The sequence below is a fragment of the Citrus clementina genome, unplaced genomic scaffold (genome assembly GCF_000493195.1).
Source record: "Citrus clementina cultivar Clemenules unplaced genomic scaffold, Citrus_clementina_v1.0 scaffold_5, whole genome shotgun sequence".
NCBI lineage: Eukaryota > Viridiplantae > Streptophyta > Magnoliopsida > Sapindales > Rutaceae > Citrus > Citrus x clementina.
The window spans coordinates 41,860,634-41,885,419 of NW_006262201.1; the positions used below are offsets into that span (position 1 = coordinate 41,860,634).

At 34.7% G+C, this 24,786-nt stretch overlaps 3 protein-coding genes and 1 non-coding gene across 6 annotated transcripts; 2 read left to right on the forward strand and 2 right to left on the reverse strand.

Annotated features, from left to right (window-relative positions):
* Positions 1-2,842: 2,842 nt before the first annotated feature.
* Positions 2,843-7,342, reverse strand: LOC18043176 (transcription factor E2FC). 2 transcript variants are annotated; one of them, XM_024182942.1, is made up of 13 exons: positions 6,810-7,342; positions 6,209-6,377; positions 6,047-6,100; positions 5,748-5,833; positions 5,526-5,614; positions 5,370-5,424; positions 4,522-4,574; positions 4,387-4,437; positions 4,228-4,276; positions 4,076-4,141; positions 3,914-3,990; positions 3,480-3,687; positions 2,843-3,364 (listed from the first exon to the last, which is right to left on the reverse strand). In XM_024182942.1, the coding sequence occupies exons 1-13, from the start codon at positions 7,068-7,070 to the stop codon at positions 3,299-3,301; spliced, it is 1,284 nt and encodes a 427-aa protein (XP_024038710.1). In that variant the 5' UTR covers positions 7,071-7,342; the 3' UTR covers positions 2,843-3,298. The 2 variants fall into 2 exon arrangements, with proteins under 2 accessions (XP_024038710.1, XP_024038709.1); XM_024182941.1 differs by having other exon boundaries at positions 3,480-3,708.
* Positions 7,343-9,187: 1,845 nt separating this feature from the next.
* On the reverse strand, positions 9,188-13,468 carry LOC18043177 (tRNA (adenine(58)-N(1))-methyltransferase non-catalytic subunit trm6). Of its 2 annotated transcripts, XM_006435107.2 has the most exons (13): positions 13,054-13,468; positions 12,841-12,968; positions 12,634-12,751; positions 12,452-12,533; positions 12,305-12,375; positions 12,139-12,180; positions 11,403-11,527; positions 11,109-11,202; positions 10,517-10,616; positions 10,263-10,441; positions 10,078-10,183; positions 9,665-9,751; positions 9,188-9,494 (listed from the first exon to the last, which is right to left on the reverse strand). In XM_006435107.2, the coding sequence occupies exons 1-13, from the start codon at positions 13,176-13,178 to the stop codon at positions 9,393-9,395; spliced, it is 1,359 nt and encodes a 452-aa protein (XP_006435170.1). In that variant the 5' UTR covers positions 13,179-13,468; the 3' UTR covers positions 9,188-9,392. The 2 variants fall into 2 exon arrangements, with proteins under 2 accessions (XP_006435170.1, XP_024038638.1); XM_024182870.1 differs by lacking the exon at positions 12,139-12,180.
* A 2,187-nt stretch (positions 13,469-15,655) lies between these two features.
* LOC112098735 lies at positions 15,656-15,746 on the forward strand. The gene has a single exon (XR_002905844.1). It is a non-coding gene; the product is annotated as a small nucleolar RNA U36a (small nucleolar RNA).
* A 3,433-nt stretch (positions 15,747-19,179) lies between these two features.
* LOC18041417 lies at positions 19,180-21,259 on the forward strand. The gene is made up of 3 exons (XM_006435108.2): positions 19,180-19,915; positions 20,052-20,152; positions 20,632-21,259. Exons 1-3 carry the CDS (start codon positions 19,362-19,364, stop codon positions 21,255-21,257), a joined length of 1,281 nt encoding a protein of 426 aa, XP_006435171.1. The 5' UTR covers positions 19,180-19,361; the 3' UTR covers positions 21,258-21,259.
* The last annotated feature ends 3,527 nt before the right edge of the window (positions 21,260-24,786 follow it).

Consider the following 24,786-nt stretch of genomic DNA (forward strand, 5'->3'; position numbering starts at 1 on the left):
ACTTGTTGATCATTAATTTATTTTAAATTTACAATAATTTTAAATTTTTAAAATAAATAACTAAAGCCCAAGCACGGCCCAGACCTGCAATAGGCCCGACCCAGGCCCATACATTTAACTAACAGAGGGCCTGGACATGGGCTTGAAAAAGCCCGGCCCAGGCCCGCTGTTTGCCATCCCTAACCTTAGGTCTAACCAATGACCGGATGGCAATATTAAAATTGTGGCAATGGGGTTAAATTTTGTTTCTGACAGAAAGTAGACATGGGTCAATTTTGAGTGTGGGAGATGAATTGGGGCCGACTAGGGAGATCTTGGTAGCTGTTCCGATGCCAATTGAGCTTTAATTTATCTAATCTGTTACTGGAAAAAAAAAAAAAAAGAATCCAACAACCCACAAACCATTTAATTGATGCAACGTTATTTTCAGCTTTACTTATTATCTCTATTACTCCTGGGAAATTTACATCAATAGCCATAAAAATTTTGGTTTTTTCCATCTTAACCCCCCAAACAAATTTCTATCAACATTAGCTATAAAAGAACTTTTGAGATCAAAATACCCCTCTCTCTCATCTCTCCCCCAACACTCTCTTTCACCCATCTCTCCCAAACCGAACAAACTCTCATCATCGGCAGTAACATCAGCCCTCGTCGGCGGTGGCTTCATCCCTCATCGACGTCCAATCTACCATCTACAGTCTTCAACAAAACCTAAGTTAGCTATTTTATTTATTTTCATTAATACATAGTGGTATGAGTTATTTTCTGAACTTGCTCAAGAGTTTCAGTGAACTGCAAGTCGTGGGTGAATTTGGCGACAGGCTGCCTGTCGCACCAAAACTTAGTGCGACAAGCTGTCTATCGCACTAAGGTTTGGTGCGATAGGTTCCCTGTTGCGTGAAGCTTCGTGCGACAGACAGCATGTCGCCAGATTCACCCACGACTGGCAGTTCACTGAAACTCTCGAGCAAGTTCAGAAAATAACTCATACCACTATGTGATGCCGATTAGTGTTGGATCCGGATAGATTATGATCGGATTTCATTTTTATCGTTGCCTTTTGTCGTCGTCGTTGGTTGATGATTCAAGAGTGAAAAGCTGCCTTTGGTTTGACGAAAGGGGAGAAAGAAAGTTACTTTTGGTTTGTAAAAAAGGGTAATTTAGGGAGAAAAGCGTGTGTTTGGCTAATGTTGATAGAAAAAAGTTGAGAGAATTAATTGTGAAAATAGCAAAAGTTTTATGGTTATTTTCGTAAATTTTCCATCACTCCTCTCCATACCATTTTATTAGTAGAAAAGGATAATCATTATGTGACATACAGACTAAAAATCTGCCCGGAACTCAGTCCACGGTAACCCTCCAAGTCCTCCAGTTGGAAATTTTTATACTGGCAGCCTCTTTACATCTTCTTTTGATTACCTATTGTATCTTGATTGTGCACATGCACGTGTCCGCACGCGCGCAGCCCCACACACACATACAGAGACATACACGCGCGCGCCCGCACACGTGTGTACACACCCGCACATATGCGCGCACACACACGTATCCCCCGCGCGCGCATATATATATATAAAAGAAGGAGCTGGCTAAGTTACAGATTCTGTAACATACAGATCCAACTTAGCCAGATTCTGTAACACACACGTAACATAGCAACCTCCATAAAAGAAATACATCTCTGTACTTTTACTTTCACTTTCCCCAGAAAGATTCTATACTTTATAAATTTTAAATTCAAATTGAAACATAAGGAAAAAAAAAATCATACTTAGTTTTATTAGAAAACAAGCAAGCAAAGACGATGATGAGACCGGCGAAACGACAACGAAAAAAGTTGTGAAGCGCAAAGAGAAAGCCGAAGTTTTGAGCTTAGATTCGAAATTGTTCTATTTGTATCGGCAAAAAAGATAAAAAAAAACAAATAAATAAATAAAATCCGTGCTTCATCTTCAAATGGGGAAAAGAATCCCTACTTTAAAAGTTTAAACTCAAATTAAAGCATTAAAAAAAATGCTTGTTTTTGCAGATAAGGGGAACGGGAAGACGATGACGATGACGAAGACGATGCCGACTAAGAAACCACAGCGAACGGTACGAGAGCAAAAGCGATAGCTAAATATTTTGACTTTGATTTCTTAATTTCTGAGGCAAGGCTTTAACTTGTAGATTTTGTGTGTCGCCTTCGGTTAGATTGGGTTTTAAACTTTGAGAGTTCTAAATAAAAAAGCAATCAAGGGTTTGGGTTTGCTGACACGCAACGCTTATATTCTGTTTAAATCAGTTTGGGCGGGTCTCTTCGTTCCTGTACCTTTTTTTTTTTTTTTAAAGAATTACAACAGCTATTACTTGTATTGTACTATTGTATGTGCCCAACTTCAGAAAACATTGAAGCCCTGTCAAATAAGACTCCGATAATAAGCTCTTATTATCTTGTATAATAATATAAGATACATAATTATCTCATAATCATATGAAAATCTGACGATTGTAATAAAATAAGAATTTACTACCTTTTACTTCTACGACCGTTAGATTTTCATCAAATGGTTATGAGACAGTTATGTATTTTACATTATTATGTAAGATAACAAGTGTCCCTATAATATTTGCAAGAGGGGTTGTAAAGACAAATGCGACGTACAACAAATATCTTGTGTTAAATGTTTTCAAGTATCTTAAGACTTGATTAATAAAATTAAAAAGACAATGGAATAAGAAAATATTTACTACTTCTAACAAAAAATAAAAACAGTTTAAAACACAAAAGAATGAAAAACATTATTATTTTTATTTATATATAAGTTTATAAGCTAAATAAACCAATGGGAGAGCCTGGGCTAAGCTAGACAGCGGCAGCAGAGGCTCTGCCTTTATTTTCAATAGACAATTTTTCTCTAAGCTTTCCAATATTTGACATTAGTTTAGTTGTTAAAAAAAAATTAAAAAAAATAAGAGGGGAGCTGCAAAATTTACAGTTCAACTGTGATGGGAAAATTTCATTCCGATCTTCTGATTTTCAACTAGCCACTGCTTGGTTCTTTCTTATTCACATTACGATTGCCCCTTGATGACGATTGTCATTAAGCTAACGTCGTAGCACCACACTAAGTGAAATCATCTTCAAGGTGAGGTCGTTTGCTGTAAGTTGCCGAGAATTATGCGGTAGATATATACACTTCTCTGATGGTAAGATATAAGAAAAATAAACCTTCAACCTGTCCCAAGCACAGGACCGGATCTAAATATTCTTGAAATCATCACTTGGTGAATCAAAACAAAGAGTTAAAACTTTTTAATTATTCCACAAATCTGTAATGCTGACTTCAGGATCTGATCCGAACCAATAATCATCATCAATCTGCAATGTTTCAGACACAGATAAGTTGGTTAAGTTTCCTATATTGTGAAGACCTCACAGAAAATAAATATAATAAACATAGAGAGCCGGTTTTCAAGTTTTGAGACAGACTTACATCACAATCTGATGGAACTATCTTCTGAATCCCAGATGCTGCTTCTGAGCTCATCAAGCTGAATGTGTCACTAGAACGTTTCTGATTATCCTCATGTTCTAAGGACAGTCGGAAATTTGGCACTCCGCATGGTTCATAATTCCAAGTTGATGGATTCGCTGAATTAGCCTGCTGGAGAGTTATGTCCTTCCCTTCACTTTGGTATTTACTGTGAACATCATTTTCATAACTATTAAGAAGGCGAAAGACGGCAAAAGCATGTGACAGGAGAATTAAAATAAAATAAAAAAAACATAAATAATGACTTGGACCTAGGACAAATTAATACCCATGTACAGGTAGCTCATTACAGACTTACTCTGGGCAGAGACACAGAGAGAGAGAGAAAGGACCATGCAGATGATGCTAAAAGTGTGCAAGAAAAGCAAGGATACCTCAGAAGGTACACATCTATTGGTCCTGTGGTGCTTCTGATGATCATTTTATATTGCCTTTTGGGGAAACTAATATCCTGTTCTTATTAAAGGCCAAAACAGCCAGATGTTAATACAGTTGAAAATTCACAAAACCCGTAAATTACACTAAACAGAGCACACCTCATCAGGATCAGGAACTTCAATATAACTGGCTTGAGGAGCTTTTATTGCAATCAGAGTTTGATTCTGTGATAAAAGTAGCCTGAGCAAAGTTAGTTCAAGAGATAACTAAATATGGATTTCAAGTAAATCCTCAAGTTTACAGCAATGACCTGGAAGCAAGGAAGGCTAGCAATATCTTCCTCCGTCAAAAACATGTACCTAATGGAACAAGTTGGTAAATAAAGGAAGATAGAGAGAAGAAGATCTGGAATGTAGAACTAAATCTTATTTTGACTATGATCCAAACCATTCTGGAAAATAGAGCATACTTTTGGTGATTCTCATTTTCTTCTAAGGTCCTGATAAGCTCCTGTTTTTCCCTGAAGAAACAACAAGATGACAGTTTAATATGTGAGGGAGTTCAATGATAGGAAAACACATTGGCAGAATCATAGTTATTCAACCTTATGGAATCATCAATCCTGCATTCTTCGGCATGTAAACTTTCAATCTCAGCCTGAGATGGAACAAAAGAACAGTAGGCAGTTAGAGAGACATATCAAATAATGGTAAATTGTTTCTTCCAACAAGCCGGAAACTAAAGTTCCACTTCACAAGGGTCTTTTAATATTTGTTCTTTTTATAATCATTTTCAAACCTCATTTTGATGTTTGATACCACATACTCATTAGTCTATCAGCTATAAAGTAAATCTCAAGACAATCGCAAATAAAGTAGTAACTAATCTACAGAATTTTCAGAAAAGGCATGTTTCTTAATTAGCACAATGATAAAAATGAATGTTCTAGCACAATAATCGGTGCTGCATTGTTTAATGGCAGTCCTTTATTAGCACAATGATCAAAATGGATCTAGATTATGCCATCTGTCACTTGAGTCACCTGTTGGTTAGCATACTAGTTTACACAGCTAATAAAACACTCGGCCATAGAACACCAAAATTGATTGCAGACATGAAGGTCAATGATCAAGTTGCTGGTACATTTTATCAGTTACCTCCAACCTGGTAACTTTTCAGACCAAGAAACAAGGTTTCGGCAACAGTAGCATGCCTTTGCAATGAATATGGAAATAAATGGAGTTTCAATGTTGAGCAATGTGATATTGAACTCCTAGCAATAATATTTGCATAAGCAACGTGACAGGGAATTGCAGAGTAAACCATAGAAAAGCTGATATGCTTATCATGCAATGACTAAATAATTCTTCACAAAATATTCAATGAGTAGAACTGTAGAAGAGAAATACAAAATCCAAGGTGCATGGGGGAGATCCAATTCAAATTCTACACCTTTAATCTAGCAACTTGATCATCCAGCTTACTGGTCCCTAAACTGTCAGATCCCCTGTTTATAAAGCCAATTGATCATAATTCAATTAAATTTCAAAGAAGTATCCCAAAAAAAAAAAATTCATAATAAATGAAAATAAACAATAACATAATTACTTCCAGCGTATGTGGTTCTTTGATGTTTTCTCTATCAATCTAATTCCTTCCAGAACATTTGTTATATCATATATCCTCCTCTTTTGGACCTGTACAAAGTCAATATAACATATCAGACATAAAGACATTAGAACGTCATAACTTATTATGTCGATACTCCCTACTAGATATCTGCTAGTACAAAACTTTTATGATGGAACATCAGAGTACCATTTTCTATACCTCTAACACTTCAGCCGTACGGTTCAGATCAAGGGTTCCATCTTTAGCCTCTTGGATCAAATTGATGAATTTCCTTGTTAATAAGCCTGCAATGTGTGAAAACATTGTTTACTATACATAGGTGACAACAGTAATAGCAATTTCAAAGTTGAAAGCCTCCATTCGACGATACAAGCAAAGTGAATTCAGAAATGTGTGCGCTTTCATGAGCAAGTGATATAGAAGGGAACAATAACTCAAATAGACTTTTCTTTTTCTCTTAAAGAACTCGAACAGACTTTAATTCAACTAAAACTTACCTAAGGAACTGTCGTATCGACAACCATTAGATAGATTCAAGCCATTAGGAGCATCTGCCAACAAAAATCAGAGACCATATAAAAGGTCAGCGTCACATCACGATGGGCTAAAGATATCAATAAGTGCAAAGATATGCGAATTGATGGAGAGGAATGATATACCAGCATTTGATCCTTGAGTCCCAGACTTGGTAGATTTTAATCCCTTTAACTTCCTATTACTTTTACCACTTGCACAAGACTCTGGTTCAAGCGAAGGAGCATTAACAACTTTATCACGTCTAGCAATATTTTGAGCCGCATGATTGGCTAATTCATTTGTTTGTTTCAACTGCAAAAATCATTAAAGCAATTACATTAATGGCATGTACAGGAATGAGGTGCTGCCGCTTTTAGTCCACAACTATTATTTTGAAATAGAAACATTAGCTGTCAAGTAAAATACACTTTAGATTTGCAGTTTCAAAGTTAAATAGAAGCACCACAGTTACAAACACATATTTCAAAAGTACGAATTGACGAAGTACCTAATTTTGACTAACCATAAGACTTCTACAAACAATTCAAGAAGACCTATAAGAGATATCAAATAACCAGAAAATGTGTCAATGCAATTGAGTGCACAACAATTAAGCCTGAATAAACATAATAAGGTAACAAATAATTATGAATTCAAGATACAAATTTGACATGCAATGAAACGGAAATACCGAAAGCACAAAAAAAAAAAAAAAGAAATTGAAAAAACTAAACTAAAACTTACCTCAAGCCTAGAAAAAGCGGAATGCGTGTCTTCTATTTTGTTACAAATATCAATATCAGTAGAATTGCTGTTAACGTTAAGAGTATTATTTTGATTAGAAGAAAGAGGAATCTTGCCAAGTAAGGAATGGTAGTTTCTATTAGCGCCAAGAGAAGTAGTTGATGGAGATGATTTCATGTTGTTGTGGTTTGGAAGCAACTGAAATTGAATTTGAGGCGGGTGGTTGTACGGTCGGGTCGGATCTTTGCTGGAGCTAGTCATCACACTACTCACAGAATCTGAAACAGCCGTTGGAGGGAAAAGATGAATAGAGAGAGGTTGGGTGGGACTGTGAGAGAGAGTAGAGGCGGCAAATAGGAAGAGTCTACACCAACAAAAGAGAGGAAATAAAGATCGGAAAGGAAGCACAACGGAAAGAGAGTTCGAGTGGATCAATAAAACCGCGCACGCAGGCGAAGCGGCGAGTTCGAATGCTCCCGGCCCGCCTTTTGGCTGCCACCACTATTTCACTTGCTATGCAATGTGAACGTACCTCCTTTTTCTTTCCAATTTTCATTTTCTCTCCCTCCCACTTACATGTATGATCTTTTACCTGGGCTTGAGCCGCATCACAGTGGCCCAAACTTAAGTATCTTTTAGACGGAGTTTCTAATTATTTTCAAATTAAAACATTATAAGAAAGTAATTGAATATTAATATGGATAAAAATTTCTTTTTAAAAATTTGAATTCTTCTAATTTTTATTAAAAAAAAGGCACTTGATTAATTAGTCAGATCAAATCTATCTATCTATATATGTATATAAAGTTGGGACTTAAGGAGGTGATGTGGCATCATCATTTCTCATCTTTGTATATTCTCTATTATCTAATAAATAGAGAAATTTTCTTTTAGATTTAATTTGATTGTTATTACACAATAACAATTATGTAAAGATTTTAATGAGGCATATTCTTTGTAATGAACATCAAAGGGTGAGTGTTATGAATTTATTAAAATAAATATAGATGTTCATAACATATATCTCTTAGTCTCTCCACTATCTCTCATTAGCAACCTTTAGCTTCCCTATAACTCTCATTATCTCACAAAGAATTATGATCTATAATTTTTCATTAATTTTATGGAGTGATTATGTAACTATAAAAGGTGAGCTCATTTTTTTTGTTTTGTACACACACAATTGGAATGAAAAAAATCACTTTATAATATATTCTCTCATTTTATTCTTTATCTTGTATTATTTTTTTATTTGTATTGCTGGTTAATAGTTTTTTTTTTAATTTTTTATAAAGGCTGCCTCATCTTTAAAAAAATCAATTCATATTTTTTATCAGTTTCATCAAGTGTAAAGTAAGAAAAAAAAGATAATACTAAATTCTTTTTTTAAAGCCACGTGAAGCGCGGTTCTTTTTTCTAGTTGTTAATAAAGGATAGCTCCAGTCTGCTTTAGTATACATAGTGAATTCACTTCACTCATATAATATGAAACAAATTAAAATTAAAAAAAAATGAGACACATTAACTCCAACTTTTGAAGAATATAGATTTTTTTTCTCAAATATGATCTGAAATTATATATTATCAAATACTGATATGTTACAATATCATTAAAAATCTGATGAGAGTAGGCAAACCAATAGTATTATTGTGGAGCGTAAATCTAATTATATAATTGGAGCACGCACAGGACGAATCCCAATTATTTTGTCTCAGCGCTCGCAGTGCCCCCCACGGCCCCACCCCCTTTTTCAGGTCTTTTGGTTAATTCATTTTCATTTTCAATATCAAATACTTTAAATGCAAGGTTAATTCATTTTCTTTATTTTTTTCATTTTATCACTGTCATCTACCCAATTGGTTTATACAAATTTAAAATTATCTTTTTTTGTTCTTTTTTCAGATTAATTATTAACAGCACTGGGAAGCTGTTGCTTTTGAATTTTGTAGATGAAAAAAGTTTAAAGAGAAGAATAGAGATAACAAAACTTCAAAAGAAGTTATTACTAATAAAATTATTTATGTAGAAAGTGAGGTAAGAAGGGTATAAAAAAATATCAAAAGTGAGAAAACTGTTATAAATTAGAAAAGACCTGCAAGATCATAATTTAGAAAAGAAGTGTACTTCTTAAATTAAATGGAGTATAACTGAAGAAAAGGGAGTTTAAAAGATACTAGAGGGGTGTTAAGAGCCCGTCTCTTTTAAAATGTACGGTTTACAAATTGAGAAGAGGACTCAGGTCCAAAAAATTAATAACCGTGACTGCGTAAATAAAGATCTTTCAAAACATAGGGCGCCAACCAAATTGCAACGCCGCAAATAATCACAAAAATCAATCTAAAGCAGTTGCACGTTAGTAGAAAAGTGGAGGCATAGATTTGTGCACACAATCCGAACAGAAGATGAATAAATCGCTCAAACGTTAGTGTACATTTTTACCCGAAATAAATACTAGTGTACATTTGACAGGCACGAATTCTGCTCGCCAACAAAGTAAAAACACTAGTGTACACTTGGTAGGCAAGCATTTTGCTCGCCAACAAAGAACAAACAATCAACACAAACAAAGTATGTGAGCATAATTACTGCTTGGAACTGGCATTAGTGGCTGTTCTAGTCCCGCTCAAAATGTAGCCACCACATCCACTCATCTGCATGCAAGGGTGAGTTCTTGATGGAAGAACCTGAATAATCATCAAAAAACAAGGTAATCAAACCAATGTCACTCTCCTGTAACGAAATACGGTCTTTCAATTTTCACTTCTCAAGAAAGATGGTAATTCATAAATTTAGATCAAGACAAATTCCATACACAAGATGAACGAAGAAGAATCAAAAACAAAGAAAAATGAACCTGATATTCACGTAGCCAAGGCTCTGATATTTGCAACCCAATTGCCATTTTCCAAACCTGTAAACTATGCATGCATGTCGCTAGAGGCTGCAATTGAACAGACGAAAAAGAAAAGCAAAAATTGAAGTCTGAGTTGATCCTCTTGAGTTAAGGTTTCAACCATGCAGAAACAGGAAAATCATTCAATTGCAGCCTAGTATGAAGCAAGGTGACAGTCTATATCCACAAGCCCAAAATCTTGGATATTTAGATTGGCACAGGGAAATGGTGAGAACGATAATGAACATGGATAGAAAGATTTAATAAATCCATTCAACCAAAATTATTGTGCATGCACCAGTGTTACTATATTGATCTTTTCTCTTCTTAATAAGGATCTATCTAATAATCAAAGTCACATTTGAAACAACAACCTGCAAATACTGGTGATAAATTGCGAATGGAGCTGAATATGATAAAAGTGGCAGGAGATCTTTAACTACGCTCCAAGGGTCAAGCTCCGGCGCAACAACTATCATGCTGCAAAACGAGTTCGAAGGTTAGAGAAGTGTTACATACAGTTAGATTAAGAAATCAATTATTCATCAACATTAGCTACCTAGAGAAACCATTTTCTTTCCACAACTTGAGGGTTTCTTGCGATGCCTTCTCCCCCACCTTATGGGACTTAGAAATCTTATTTACTGGAGAATGATTGGCCTCCAAAATAAGATCTGAAACCCCATTTTCAGATGAAAGAGATATATCTTCCATGCTGACTGATGAAGACTTTTGTTCCTGCACAATTCGAAGCTAACAGAATTAGATAACTGCAAAAGATAACTACAGCAAACAGTAAGAAGGGCCACTCACATTTGACTGTATTTCCATGTTGCAGGCACTTTCAAGTTGGTCACTTTGCTCAGAAGTTTCACTTTGACTGGTCACATCATTCACAGAAGCCCGCACAATCCTGTACCAAGAACACATTCAAGTACCACTTAAAAAAGGGCTGTAGTAGATAAAGGGAGAGTGGGGAAGAAGAGAAGCGATGGGAGTGCTAAGTCTAGAATGGCCACAAAATGGATAAAGACAATCGGATAGATTCCAGGAAAGTTGGTTTACAGCTAAACACAATGATGTATAAATTAAAGAACGGAAATAGAATTATAAGACCTATCCAAGTAACACCCATCCTCCAGAGAAACAACTTCTTTTACAGTGCACCAATGAACCAGTTTAGATTCCACAAGCTAAATAAATACAAGCATTTAACCTAAAATCTAATAACAAAATGCAACTTTTAAGAATATAATCATCTGCACCAACTTTTAGACCTAGTTATGCTTTGAAACATGTTTCAGCATATTACTAACTGCTTTCTCCGAGTCCGTAAAGGAACTAAAAAGATAACATCTCAAGTAGATGCACTTCTGAATATGACAAAGCTAAAAGAGAGATGTACCTCTTGCATATTTCATTGCTGAAGTTAAAAATCCTCACTATATCCATAGGATACGGTGAATCTCCAATACATGTATTGCACACATAACCTGTACCTGTTCATCAAGAATATTCTTCAGAAACCAAAGTCCATAAAAAAATTGATCTCATTAGCATGAATGACCACAAAAGCAGAATGCCAGAATCTCCCTTCTGTTAAAGACAATTTGCAAAATTGTTCTTTCAATTTACAAATATATGATCAAAATAATGTTAGATGACACAAACGACCCAAGGAAATAATAATCTTCCAAACCTCCTAAGCGTTCTGCCACAGCACCAGTAAGAAGGCCACCAGCCATATCCACCACAAGGACATCGGAATTGGCAGCAACATTACCCATTGAAAGCAGAAGAGATAACATATCTACACGCAAGAATCTACATACCAGGCAAACAAGGAAAAAATAAATTCCACGCATATATTCACAGTACTAATTATTGGATAAATATGAAAGAAACCAACCAACTTTTCCAAACCATGAAGGCAAGACTGGTCCATCGAAATGGAAAAACTTTTCACTAACATATGCCTGAACTAATATCAAGCAACGTGCTTGGTCCAAATACAAGATTCAAGAACTCAATGAAAAATGACCCCAAAACAAACAAGTATATGATATCTTGTTTGCAGCCACTAAACTTCACTGTTCCCTTAGCTGTATATTGAGTCCCGTAATGTCTTTTGCTCTAAGTTCAAACACATACAGCCACAAACACTTTGCACAAACAAGTGTGTACAAAGTGATGTGGCTTGAATGGATTGATTAAAAAGTGATAGCAGTTAATTAAAATAATTAGATGAGCCTTATGATGCTTTTATCCAACTAATTTCTCATGCAACATCACTTCACACACACTTTGTTTGGACAAAGTGTCTGTATCATTATTGTATTCTCAAAGAATCTCACCATAATGGTTTGACAAAAGAATATCAACCTAAATTTGGCCTTTCACAAAGATTAACAAATGCATAAGTGAGAAAAGATTACCCAATTCTAGCTGGATTTTTCTTGAAATATGCCTCACATATGCTGGGGGAAAAAAACGAAAAAAAAGTTACAAAACAAAGGAAATTGAAACGACATTATTCAGGTAATTCAAGTAAATAAAACCCATATGTATGTGAGAAAATAAAGTTAGGAGTGGCAGGGTTACCTTCGTGCAAAAGGACGCCTTAGAAGGACTTTGGGAGCATACTTCTTTTGCTTTTTAAGTTTATATTTCTCCTGCAGAAGGATCAAAGATCAGTCCCCCTCCACACAATAACATAATTAGCATTGACCAAACGTTAAACAAACTTACCTGCGAAAATGATGTCTTTTTCTCAAATGTTGCACTATTAGCAATAAGTGCTTCAACAATTTCCTCACCTGTTGCACCCTGTCTGCATGAAAAGTTTACCAACATCTGATCAAAAGCTAAATCATCACCAAAAAAAAAAAAGGCTTTTAAAGCTCGAAATCAAAATCACATCATGCATTCACCGTCGCATTTCATCAATATCTTCACCACTTAAGCTCTGAGCTTTATTATCATCAACAATAGCTCGATTGTCCCGAAATTCACCACTTATTTGAGCATCTTCTTTTTCTTGCACATCATCTGAAAGAAACAAAAAATCCACATAATAAAAATAGTAACAACAACAGTGAAAATAATTACTGAAATACTATATTTTTTGATGACCAAACCTTCTGTGGAGGGAATAACCCGAGATAAATTAGGACCTTCCTTTCCATTATCAACTTGAAAGAGAGAACCGAAAGGGCAACCAATTAACGGCTGCAGAGAGCAATTCTTATTCCCAATTTTCAGCGTCCTGCAAAATCACAAATCAATTGATTAATCAAACTATAGAGATGCATTATACAAAGCAATGACTCAAACAGGGAGATAATGTTTACGAGCCGGAAGTGAGGCGAGCGAAAACGAGACGGTCGCCGTCATTTATATCCAGCAATACACTGCAGCCTTCCCAAGTGAGTTGGGCTTTTCGGATTGGATCCAATTGAACATTATTTTGTGACATTATTGAATTCTTGTTTTCTTTGATGAGAATCAGAATATTACAAATAACATTTAGAATTAAAGGGAAATAAAATATTTTCAACTGCTAAAGCATTCCGCCAGGTCCGAACTTCCTCTCGGTTGTGACTTTTTGTAAGTTAAAAACCCTGAAACTAGGGTTTAACCGTTGCGCGGTTGATAGATTAACGATGATGGTCCGATGCCGAACAAAAAGTTAAGAATTGAAATTCTAGAATTAATTAATTAATAACCCGCGAAATTCTTCTAAACACCCCGCAGCAATCAGGAAAATTAGGCATAGCCTATTAGTAAAAACTTAGCCCATCTTTATGAATAGCCACAAGTGACTAGGCAACAGGCACCAAAAAGAAACAGAAGCTTATGGGCCCAAACTTTTTGAAAATAAAATGGAACTATTAGTCCCCCCAAACAACTCTTAAAATCCCTTTTTCCTCAATTAAACCCATTAAAATATCAAAATTTAAAATATATATATAAATTTTTTAACAGCCCACTTATTCCCAAAATAACCCTATTTTGTAAACCCTAGTAATTATGCAAACTCTAGTAATTACGATACAATAACACCACACTTGTTCCCAAGCAACTATTGAACTGTCATCTATCATTTTATTTGCCCAACAAAACAACTAATCGCAATCTTTGGTGGCTATGACTTGACACCGTAATTACACAATAATCAATGCATCATCACATTAGTAAGAGTTTCACAGCTAGTGATTAAGATATGAAAAAAGTAACTGCGATGTGATAACATACATTTATTCTCAAATTCTATGGATAATAGTTACTGTCATCCATATAAAGTTATCTATCATTTTGGATGTGTTTAGAATTAAAATTGAATAGTTATAGTTTAAAAGGTTCAATACTAAAATATTTAGTAAAAATTAAATGTTGTAATTTAAAAGTTATGTTAATAAGATTTTTTACTTATATAGTTGTACGATGTAAAATTTATTATATATTTAATTATTTTGTCAAAATTATTATTTAAATTTTATATTTATCATATATTATTAATTTTTATTTTGTAGTTAAAATTTTTTTTTACAATAATTATAACTTAAAAACTATAATACCTCAATTCAAAACAAAATCTTCATCTATCCAATAAAACTAAGGGAGGGTCTAAGTTACGTTTTACGTAATTTACACCATCTCACAACAACAGTACCACTGATGGGACCGAATACTATTACTGTGAGAAGCCTAAAACTAAAGATCCCAATCTTTGGTAGCTATGATTTGACATCGTAATTACACAATAATGAATGCTATCATTACATCAGCAAGAGTTACACTGCTGTTGCTATGGTTTTTGGGGTTTAACAATAGTCTTCTGTTTTTTTTTTTAATCAAATTAGGTTATTTTGGGAACAATGGGATGTTATAAAATTATTTACTTTTTTCTTGTAGTATATTAATAAGGGTAATTGAGAAAAGGGTTTTAAGATTTGTTTAGACAGGTGCTAATAGTTCCATTCTCAAAAAAAAATATTGATCGGCCCATTTTGCACGCTCCTCTGCTATTGGATGACTAACCTTTACAATACAATCATAAATATGTTTGAACCTCTCCTATAAGATCTATAATGCAGTTTGGGTGAACCTCTCATGCCCTTTTGAGGGCATGAGTTTGAGTCATGTAGAGTTTTTTTTTTTTTTTTTTTAAATAAGGGCAAATAACTTAGGCAGACATATAGCTTTCTATTAGTTAGAGCATATTTATGAATTAATGCTCAGAAGATATTTAAGGAGATAACTTTCTATTAGTTAGAACATATTTACGAACTAATGATCAATAGATATTTAAGCTATACTCAATAGATTTCAAATTAAAAATTGATTAGTTCGAGCATATTTACGAACTAATGTCGATTAAATATTTGAGATGTGCTGCACTCAACAGATTTCAAATTAAAAATCGATTGTTCATTGCTTAATTGGTAGTGCACTGCTCCTTTTAGAGGTGGGCATTAACCGCCCATAACCCATGGTTTAACTTGAATCAAACCAAATTAAATGGGTTGGGTTGGGTAAATAATAAAATTGCACAAACCATTTAGGCATGGTTTGGGTTTGGCTAGTCCATTTTGTTACTCGGAGTTGTTTGTCTGGTGATTTAATCTGAACATTTGTTTCTTTTGAAAGATTCCAATTCCGGTTTATGAAGATATAAGGATTTTGGGATTTGTTTATTTATTATTCTTGTTATTATTTTGTTTTATTTTTATTTTATTTTATTTTGTCTCTCTACACCTTTATCTGGTTTTCAAAAGCATTAATTCCCTGAAAATTAGGCTAGTCATGGAGGCAAATATTCAATTCTCCGCGGACGCTCGCGTGGAGGTATATCTTTTTCCATAGTCCTCCTCTAAAATCAACCACTATAGTTAATTTTTTTATTGCTAATTTAGATATTGTATTGTATTGTATTGATTTTACACTATTTTTTGGCTACGATTATACATTATCGCGCCTCTAAGAGGGTCCTAGAAGCACAAGGAATTAAAAAAAAAATGGTTGAATTTCTTGATATGAGCCAGCTTATTAATTTTATAGTACAATACGCAGCTGAATTCTATTGTTAAATTGTTAATTCATTGTTTTGTGCGCATATTAATTGATAGTTTCATTGACAACTAAGACATATAGCTTATGTGCCAGTTCTTCTTCAGAAAATTTTTTGATTAGTAAAACTGTTATTCGATTGTTCAATTGTTAATTTATTTTATTTAATGCAGAGTCTAGATCGAGTGTACAATGGAAGCTTGGACTTTGAATTGGTGATATTTTTACAATTTTGATATCAATCATGTTCTTAATTGATGTTATTTTTATGATTTTGTTATGAATCATGTTCTTTTTTAAACTTACTCATCTTTATAACTTGTCCACATTATAATATTTTTTGCTATTTTATTTGCTGGTGAAAGAGCAAACTCAATTGATAACAATTGAGTTTAAAAAATTAATAATTATTATAATTATGATATAATTGAATTTACCAAAACAAAAAATGTTTTAATAATCAAATTCAAACTGACCCCAATTGAGTTGGTTTAAAAATATTTGGGCCAGTTTGTGTTGGACCCAGACCTTTATGGTTTATTTTGGATTGGGTTTTACAAAGAGACCAATAGTTTCCAACTTATTGATTCAGCTTTATTTCATACCTTAGCTCAGTTAGTGTTGCATTCTTTAATTGTTTTTGAGCTACTGTAATGTTTATTCGTAGGTGTGAGGCTTATTATATCTCTCCAACTTGTGTTAATTCGAGACTCATTAATATCTCTTAATTTGTGTTGTTAAGTAATTGAGTGATTCTCAATTCTAGTAAGTTCATTAGTGGATTGAGATCCGGTACTAAGCTAACGTTTCCCTCAACTTTTAAAGAATCTATTTATTTATATTTATTCTTATTTACAATAACTTGTTAAAATTGATTTTTTTTTATTCCCCTCATTTTCTCTTGACTAATAAAATATCCTTTTTGTAATTACTTGTTTATTTTCTCGCCCAAAATAACAATTTTATGGACTACAAAAAAATAAATTGACAACCCCATTCCTTTCCTACCACCATCAAAGGAACAAGTTTTTTTTCGGCCGCTGAAAATAATAAGAATAAAAATATTTTTTGAATTTTGTGGAAACCTTTCTTCCACTTATGTGAAGATGAAGATATCGACCATTAAGGAGAAATAAAATATAAAAAAAATACTCAATCCTACCAAAATTGAACCTGGAACTCAGTGAACATTGAATTGTGAAACAACACTCGTAGCGATAATTCTCCCCCCCCCCCCCCCCCCCTTTATGCTCACTGAAATCACAATCTAAAAACTTTCACAAACCCACCAAGAAGTGAATTAATTAAGAAAAAAGACAAAGTTTTTTTTTTTTCAGCTTAATGAAGTCGTAATCTAAAACCTATTACTTCAAGCCTTTCCTTCGAGTGGTGGCTGGCCTGTGCTAAGATATTTTGCGGCTGTTATGCTTATGACTCGAGACCGGTGTCTGGGCGATAAACGTTGAGAAAAACGCTGTCTTTTATGGCTGACCAAAGAGGGAAAAATAATGAAAATAAAAAAAATGCCGCATTTCACCATCTCTTTAGAACCTGAGAAAATATGCTAACACCGGATCGAAATCTATCTACTAACGGTGGTGGACTAATCCTATCATTCGAACATGAGTGGCCAAGTAACAGCAGTCAAATAAAATCCCTCACATGGGCTCTAATACAAAAAACAATGACAAAATTTCAGATATGTACTAGTGTACACAACAGGTCTAGGTTTAGCTAAGTAGCTGGCGCACATGGCCTTAAATTACACATAACAAAGGATTTTTTTATTTTTTTTTGTAAAAAAAAAATAACTCAGGCACATGTTAAAACTCGAACTCTAAACCTGAGTTTTAGGTAGGCCACTCTTTACAATTAGAGCTAGGCCTTAACTTCAAAATAAAAAATGCAAAATGCAAATTTATGATCTATATGTTCGTGAGGCAGTGATTTTTTTATTCACAGATTATCTAGAAAAATAAAGGTCATATAAATACATCTAGATCGATTCGTTCGCTAATTTTCCCAGTACGAATTTGAAGAAATACAAGCTGTAATATATAAAGGATTAGGTTATTTTCAGGAATAAATTATATATAAAGGATTAGGTTGTTTTCAGGAATAAATTATATTTCTGCTTGTACTTTACGAAGATATAATTTTATTTATTTATTTGGTGGGTAGTGCTTGGTATTTGTTTATGAATGGCACCATAATGGTCTAATGGATCAGATCGAACTAAGGTGATCTGGTTCCCTAAGTTGGAGACGACAAGGAGACGCACGGCATTTCAATATCTTTGTTAATCGAATGGTTGGCCAAATCTATATCTGACTTCTAGCTAACTAACCTCGATAGATTCTTTATTTTTTAAATCCTATTTATAAATAAGAGTTTACATATAATTCTAATAAATTATTTATGACAAGTTTGTGCGAGTCATCAAGGCAAGTTGCTGGGTAGAGTTTAGGAATTGAATAGTTTTTTATTGGCTAAATTACCAGACCTAGGCATTTTTTAATTTAAATACTGTAGATGTTATGTCAGTAGTATCTGTTCTATTTTTTCTCTTAGCCTTCATTTGATAAGTTGTTGTAAGTTTTCAATGAAATCTTTAACATTATATTAAAAAAGTTCATAATTTATTCGAGTTTAAAAAAATTCTAATAATTGATGAATAAGAGCATATAAATCTTACAATATAAACGAATCCTGACCTCAATTCAAACAATGAAATTGTCACCGACTGTGCTTTCCATCGCCAGAACTGTTTGATAATTGCATTTTGGAGTCATCCAGAAACTTGATAGAGAACCAGTGGGGAAGAAAAGGAAGTAAAGATATTTTTAATTTTGTGCAGAGAAAAAAAATACAGCGAGAGACATTGAAAGTCGCAACTTGGAACAGAAACCCCAATTCCTTCTACATGTCTCTTTGGCTGATGCCCTTTATCTTTTGCTAACTCTTGGAATCTGGAACCATGTACACATCATAACCATACACAAAAATAATTAACCTAATTGTCCACTACTAGTTTTCTTTATATACCCGAAGTATTTGACATTTGTTTCACTCAAAATATGCGATTTCATGAGAATAGAATTAATCAGAGAAGAAAAAAAAAGAATTATCAAAAAGAAAAAGATAACATACAAGAGAATAACACCAAGAAAGACAGCATATGAGCATGTTATGTGTTTGTATGATAGTTATCGGTCCTAACACGTAACATGCACTAGTATATGTCATGAATCATGATCATCTCTAGACCAAAGCAACAGAACGAACATAAACCGCATGATGGAACTTGTTATAGACCATTGACCAGGTCAAAAGTAAAAGTCAACTATTCAAGTTGTATTTATTGTGGAAAGCTTCCCTGGCTTGTGCAAGACAAACACAGAAGTTAATCAAAAAGCGGAGTGAAATAAATGGAATAATAAACAAAGCGAGACGCCGAGGCCCACCTCACCATCCTCATTTCTGCCTCCTTATTACAGTCTAATCTTGTATCCTCCTCCGTTACAAAAAAGAAACGCTAAGCTATCTCTCAAGTTTCAAAAGCATCTCTCTCTCTCTCTCTCTCTCTCATATGAAAGAGAGGGCTGGCTATGTTACAATTCTACTCAATTTGTTAGCTTTGCTTTTCATGGCTCTAGTCACCTTTTTGCCAGAACCCACCGAGTCCAAAAAACAACCTGCAGCAGCACTACCACCATCGAAACGCAATAGGAAGCAGCAAAAGGTGCAGAAGCAAAAGGAGAAACAACCATCCTCATGGGACCAAATCAAGAACTTACTCACCTGTAAACAGATCGAAGTGTCAAAAGTACACGACCCAGCTGCAAAGAACGTTAATGGGTACTCAAGGCTTGGATCTTCTTGCAGTTCTATATGCAGTTTTAAAGACGTTGTCCATGGGAACACTAAAGTTGTACACAGAGCTGATAACTCGCCTGAGAGTAGCACATTAGGTCAAGAGACTGGGTTACTGAGTCGAAAAGCTGTAAACGGCTCATCAACTCGGTCTGCTTCCGTGTCGGCGAGATCCAACGGTTGTCGGACGTATTCGTCATCTTCCAGAGGCATGCAATTCAGGAAACTTTCTGGGTGTTATGAATGTCACACCATCATTGACCCCAGCAGGTACTGTCATATTATTTATGATACCTAATATTTTTATATATGATATTGTTACGTCAGTAATTAAGAAAATTAATTTAAAATTTTGAAAGATTGAAATTTTTTTAGAATTAAAGTTGAAAAAGATAAAAATGATCAGGTTTCCATCTCCACGGACCACCATTTGCGCTTGCTCTCAATGTGGAGAGGTCTTCCCAAAGATTGAAAGCTTGGAACTCCATCAAGCAGTTCGCCATGCAGGTCATTTTTTTTCTCTAAATAAAATAAAATAGAAATAGTATAGCTACTATCACTATTATTTCTTATAGTAGTCTTGCCAATATGCAATCAAGAACTACATAGACTACGGTTAATTTGTCTTCTAGAAGGTTTGAAAAATTTGATTTGAAAAAGGTGTATCAGTTATCATAATCATTTTGTGCTTTGACCGGGGGGCATAATTCCCGTTAATTTTGGATTTACCGCACTAACTTTACTTACTTTTAGCCGAATCGTGCAATGGTAACACCTCTTCTTTTGATTTTACCTTCAATGGGCCAGTTAGTACAATAATACTACAACTGTTCCTGGCTAAACCGTAGGAATGTTAAACTGATAGGCTTTGGTGGCAGACTCTTATTGGTAGATGACCCGTGACCCTGCCGACAAGTCGAAGTTAATGTACTTGCGTAATATTTGACGTAAGGACTGTATTTTACAAGTTTCGATATTGGGTGCAGTTTCGGAGCTGGGCCCGGAGGACTCAAGCCGCAACATCGTGGAGATAATCTTCAAATCAAGCTGGCTCAAGCAAAACAGCCCGATGTGCAAGATCGAACGGATATTAAAAGTCCACAACACCCAACGTACAATCCAACGGTTCGAGGACTGCCGTGATGCAGTCAAGACACGTGCGCTCAACAGTACGAGGAAGAATCCCAGGTGCGCTGCCGACGGAAACGAGCTCCTACGCTTCCACTGCACCACTCTATCATGCAACCTCGGCTCGCGCGGCTCGTCCACATTGTGCGGCTCGGTCCCCGGCTGCAGCGTGTGCACCATCATCAGGCACGGCTTCCAAGGCAAGGAGTGCAAAGGGGTTCGCACCACGGCCAGCAGTGGTAGGGCCCACGATTCCTTGAAGAACTGTACGGACGAGCGCAGGGCCATGTTGGTCTGTCGTGTGATTGCTGGGAGGGTAAGGCGCGTGACGGATGATGCGCCGTCGGAGGAGGACAGCGTTTCTGGTGGCTCATACGATTCTGTAGCTGGCTACACTGGGGTCTACTCCAATCTCGAGGAGCTGTTCGTTTTTAATCCAAGGGCTATCCTTCCTTGCTTTGTTGTCATTTACAAATCTCTTTGATTTTGATCAGTTTAAATCAACCCCCTGGCTTATTAAGTGCTGCTCCATTACCGTATCCTGTGCATAAATCTTTTTTTTTTTTGGGTTTATTTTATGAATTTAGCTCAACTGCATCAATGCATGCGTCTTTGATTAACCGTTACGTAATTTTTTTAAAATCAGAATTGATTTCTTTTAAAAAAATAAAAAATAAATTAAATACACTGAAGTCATTGATTGATCATGTGATGAAGGCAGTGCAAATTGTAGAGAGCCATTGGCCTGTCTTCTTCAATGGACACCTTTCGTTGTCAAAATCACTCATTCAACAAGAACTCTTTATTTTAGTTGCTGGGTCTCCTGATACCCTTTATTCAGCGGTAGCCTGACATTTTACGGACCACAATAAAGAACCATATTTATTTGTTTGATGCATTATTTTTTCCATGTAAGAAATGATTTTGATTTGATTAATAATAATATACTAATATCATGAAATAGACAACTAGGGCAAAGCTTTATTCAAGGAAATGATGCATTTTTTTTTAGTAGTTTGTTGACAAATCTTCTTCAATATGATTAAGTAATTTTTATTTTTTTTTCTGAAAGCTGTGTAAAAATATATAAAAGACAATGCACTGAAATAATTAAGTACCACGTGAGATTTTCTTGGTTCTTGAAATAATTGAGAAAATAAAAATATTGACCTAACAAAAACAAGCTCGCCTAGTGAACGGATAGGTGAGGTGGTGTACGGGGCAGATGATTATTGCTCTCACATGCTTGGCCAGTGCCCATATGTCCATTCATTGTTTCAGGTGTTTCAAGTGTTTTTTGTACTTCTTGAAATATGATTATTCATGATCATTATTTGGAGGAGGTTAGGCTTCTGCTTGATTTAATAATTAACGTTATCTCTCGATTGAAGGTACCGAAAATCTTGCACGCAAAAATGTAGAATATATATATATGTATATACGTATAAGGATGGGGGACCATTCTCATGATTTCTCAAATGAGAAACTTCTTACTGACAGTCCAACTAATGACACAAGTAATCGCTAATAACTGAGATTCGCAAGCATTAAGTAGGCACGCGTTGACAGTTCGTAATCGAGGTAGCTGTAGCACGTTACTGGAGCCAATATTTGGCAAACTGGACTCACTAATTGAGAATTCAGTATCTGTCTCAAGCCTCAAGTCTCAACTCAAACTTAAAATATTATTCAATGCATTGGTTGCTAACTTGATATTATTGCTTCTTGCTTTGAAGGTGTTCTAATTGCAAAACTTAATATATATATCTATATCTATATATATATATATATATATGACAGATTCCCATCAGTCATGATCATCAGTCAAGAGATGGATGTCGGTGGTGCCTTGGTGGGCGATCCTGATTGAACATTTCTTCCGCTTAAATCACCGATGTGGAGATATTTATAGACAGTCAGTTCATATAAAAAATTCGGACTCGGAGATGAAAGTAAAATGTGGATTGTTCACCGTATTAAGTATTGCGTAATTGCATGCTCTCTCTCTCTCTCTCTAATTCAAATAATTATATTTATTGCACATAAAAAGTTATGCATTATTTTTTGAAAATGAATCCAAAAATTGACAATAATATACTTGCCTTCGCAATGAGGTAAAATGCTGGATACTGTATATATCGGTCTATCTTTTTTCTTCTTTTTTTTCCCCTCACACGGTTCCAATAGAAACAATATTTTCCTCTGGAATGCTTCTTTTCATAAGATGTGTTTAGTTTTAGAGATTTTAACTTTGCAACTCTAATGATTCGATGTCTACATTTTTGTTCCATTTGGAAAAGTACAAAAATTCCTAAATGCAATAGGTGCGACAAAAATTCAGAGACATTGAGGATTTTGGTTGTGCTTAATCCCAAACATCTCGTATTGCCATTAGAAATAAGACCAATCAATTAATTGATTGGACTCACCAGTACTAATAAATAATTGACCTAAGATACACTGCATATAGAATATCGTATCATTCAATGTAAGCTAAAGTATATATTAAAGTGTTGCACGCACCGACGAAGTTTATTTTATGCGTACGATTGATTTAAAACCATGGCGTGACATCACTTGTAATTAAAAGCCCCGACCAATCAGCTTTGGAAAGGGTCCATATTTAATGAGGGTTCGTCTTGGGCTTGTTATGCGAAACTAGGAAGCCCAATAATTGTCCAGGCTTAAGGCTATTATCTAAAAGCTCCAATTCACAATGGCTAAAGCTCTCATTCGGGTAAATAGAAACGAAACCCAAATGGCAAGATAGCCTATTTAAAAAGCCGAGTAATTTTGGAAAATCATGCCCCTTTACATAAACTATTCACGAGTTGGGATTATGCTTTAGGTAAGTTATAGACCTCATCATTGTTACGCTATATTTAATGAGAGCAAGTACAAGACACAATTGTAGTTGTCTTGCAGAGTCATTATGTCAAGCCTTCCCTCTTAATGATATCATCTGAATTGTTCTGACCATCCTCATCATCTTTTTCACTCTTCCCAGATTAATTTGGTCTTCGAAATGGCTTTTTTAGCCTTTGAATTCTTCGGGCAGCTTTAGTATGATTAAAGCCTACGTGTACAAACAAGCCTACCTATCGATTTTCTAAATGATCATGGCTTGCTGTTACGCAATAACTAAGGCTGCCACAAGTGTAAGATAACCAGTAAGATCAATCATCATTTGATTGGTTTCATATTTGAACGAATAAACCAATCAAGACCAAATGAGGGTTGGTTTAATTGATTTTACTTGTATAACTACCAATTAAGCATCTATAGTGTTAATGAATAATGATCGCAATAGTTGGGACAATATCATTCGTTTAAGAGTTTGATTTGTCAGATGGGGTCACTTATGTTTAAGTGCTCATTTGCTAGAGATACTTTCAAGATTTATTATGAGACAAAGATGCTAACCCATCATTCAGGAGCATTTAAATGTTCTATTAAAAGGTTTGGGAAGGCCACTAGATGGATTGGCTTCACATGTAGACAAGAGAGTTAGTTTTTGATAACCTTTTATATTAAGCTATAAATCTCTTCTTTAACATCAAATCATCTAAAGGAAGGTAAAGCAATCAACCCATTCAATGTTCCCAGCGTGTTCACTCCCACTTAATTATCTAAATGACAGATAAATTATACTTAACGCATCCGTTTATTAATTCTTCATTAATAAACTTATTAAAGGGTGTCCATCAAAAGTTAGTAGGATCACTACACTCATGATTTGCTCTAATGAGCTAGGTATGAAGTTGGAGTTTATATGTGCAATCTCGGTTGAATTTGAATGGTTTCATCCAAATTTAAATGCGTGTGTCTATATATTATAATAATAATAATGTCAATTTAAGTTATGTTATGATAGATAAATCAATCTCCTATGAGAAAAAAGAAGTATGAGGTTCGAAACTCACTTAACACTATTAACATAAATAATTTTTTTCCTTTAAAAAAAAGAGTCACTAAATATATGTATTAGTTTGCTTCCATATAGCATAATATCT

Bases quoted from the DNA above. Each gene is read 5' to 3' on its own strand.
- LOC18043176 (XM_024182941.1), bottom strand. From the start codon at position 7,070: ATGACTAGCTCCAGCAAAGATCCGACCCGACCGTACAACCACCCGCCT. The intron at 5,834-6,046 runs GTAAGTTTTAGT...CACACATTGCAG, and splicing joins TCGATACGACAGTTCCTTAG to GCTTATTAACAAGGAAATTC. The intron at 3,991-4,075 runs GTGTGCTCTGTT...TAATAAGAACAG, and splicing joins AAGTTCCTGATCCTGATGAG to GATATTAGTTTCCCCAAAAG.
- LOC18043177 (XM_006435107.2), bottom strand. From the start codon at position 13,178: ATGTCACAAAATAATGTTCAATTGGATCCAATCCGAAAAGCCCAACTC. The intron at 12,534-12,633 runs GTGAATGCATGA...CTTTTCATGCAG, and splicing joins GATATTGATGAAATGCGACG to ACAGGGTGCAACAGGTGAGG. The intron at 12,181-12,304 runs GTAACCCTGCCA...TTTTTCCCCCAG, and splicing joins AGGCGTCCTTTTGCACGAAG to CATATGTGAGGCATATTTCA.
- LOC18041417 (XM_006435108.2), top strand. From the start codon at position 19,362: ATGAAAGAGAGGGCTGGCTATGTTACAATTCTACTCAATTTGTTAGCT. The intron at 19,916-20,051 runs GTACTGTCATAT...AAAAATGATCAG, and splicing joins ACCATCATTGACCCCAGCAG to GTTTCCATCTCCACGGACCA. The intron at 20,153-20,631 runs GTCATTTTTTTT...TATTGGGTGCAG, and splicing joins TCAAGCAGTTCGCCATGCAG to TTTCGGAGCTGGGCCCGGAG.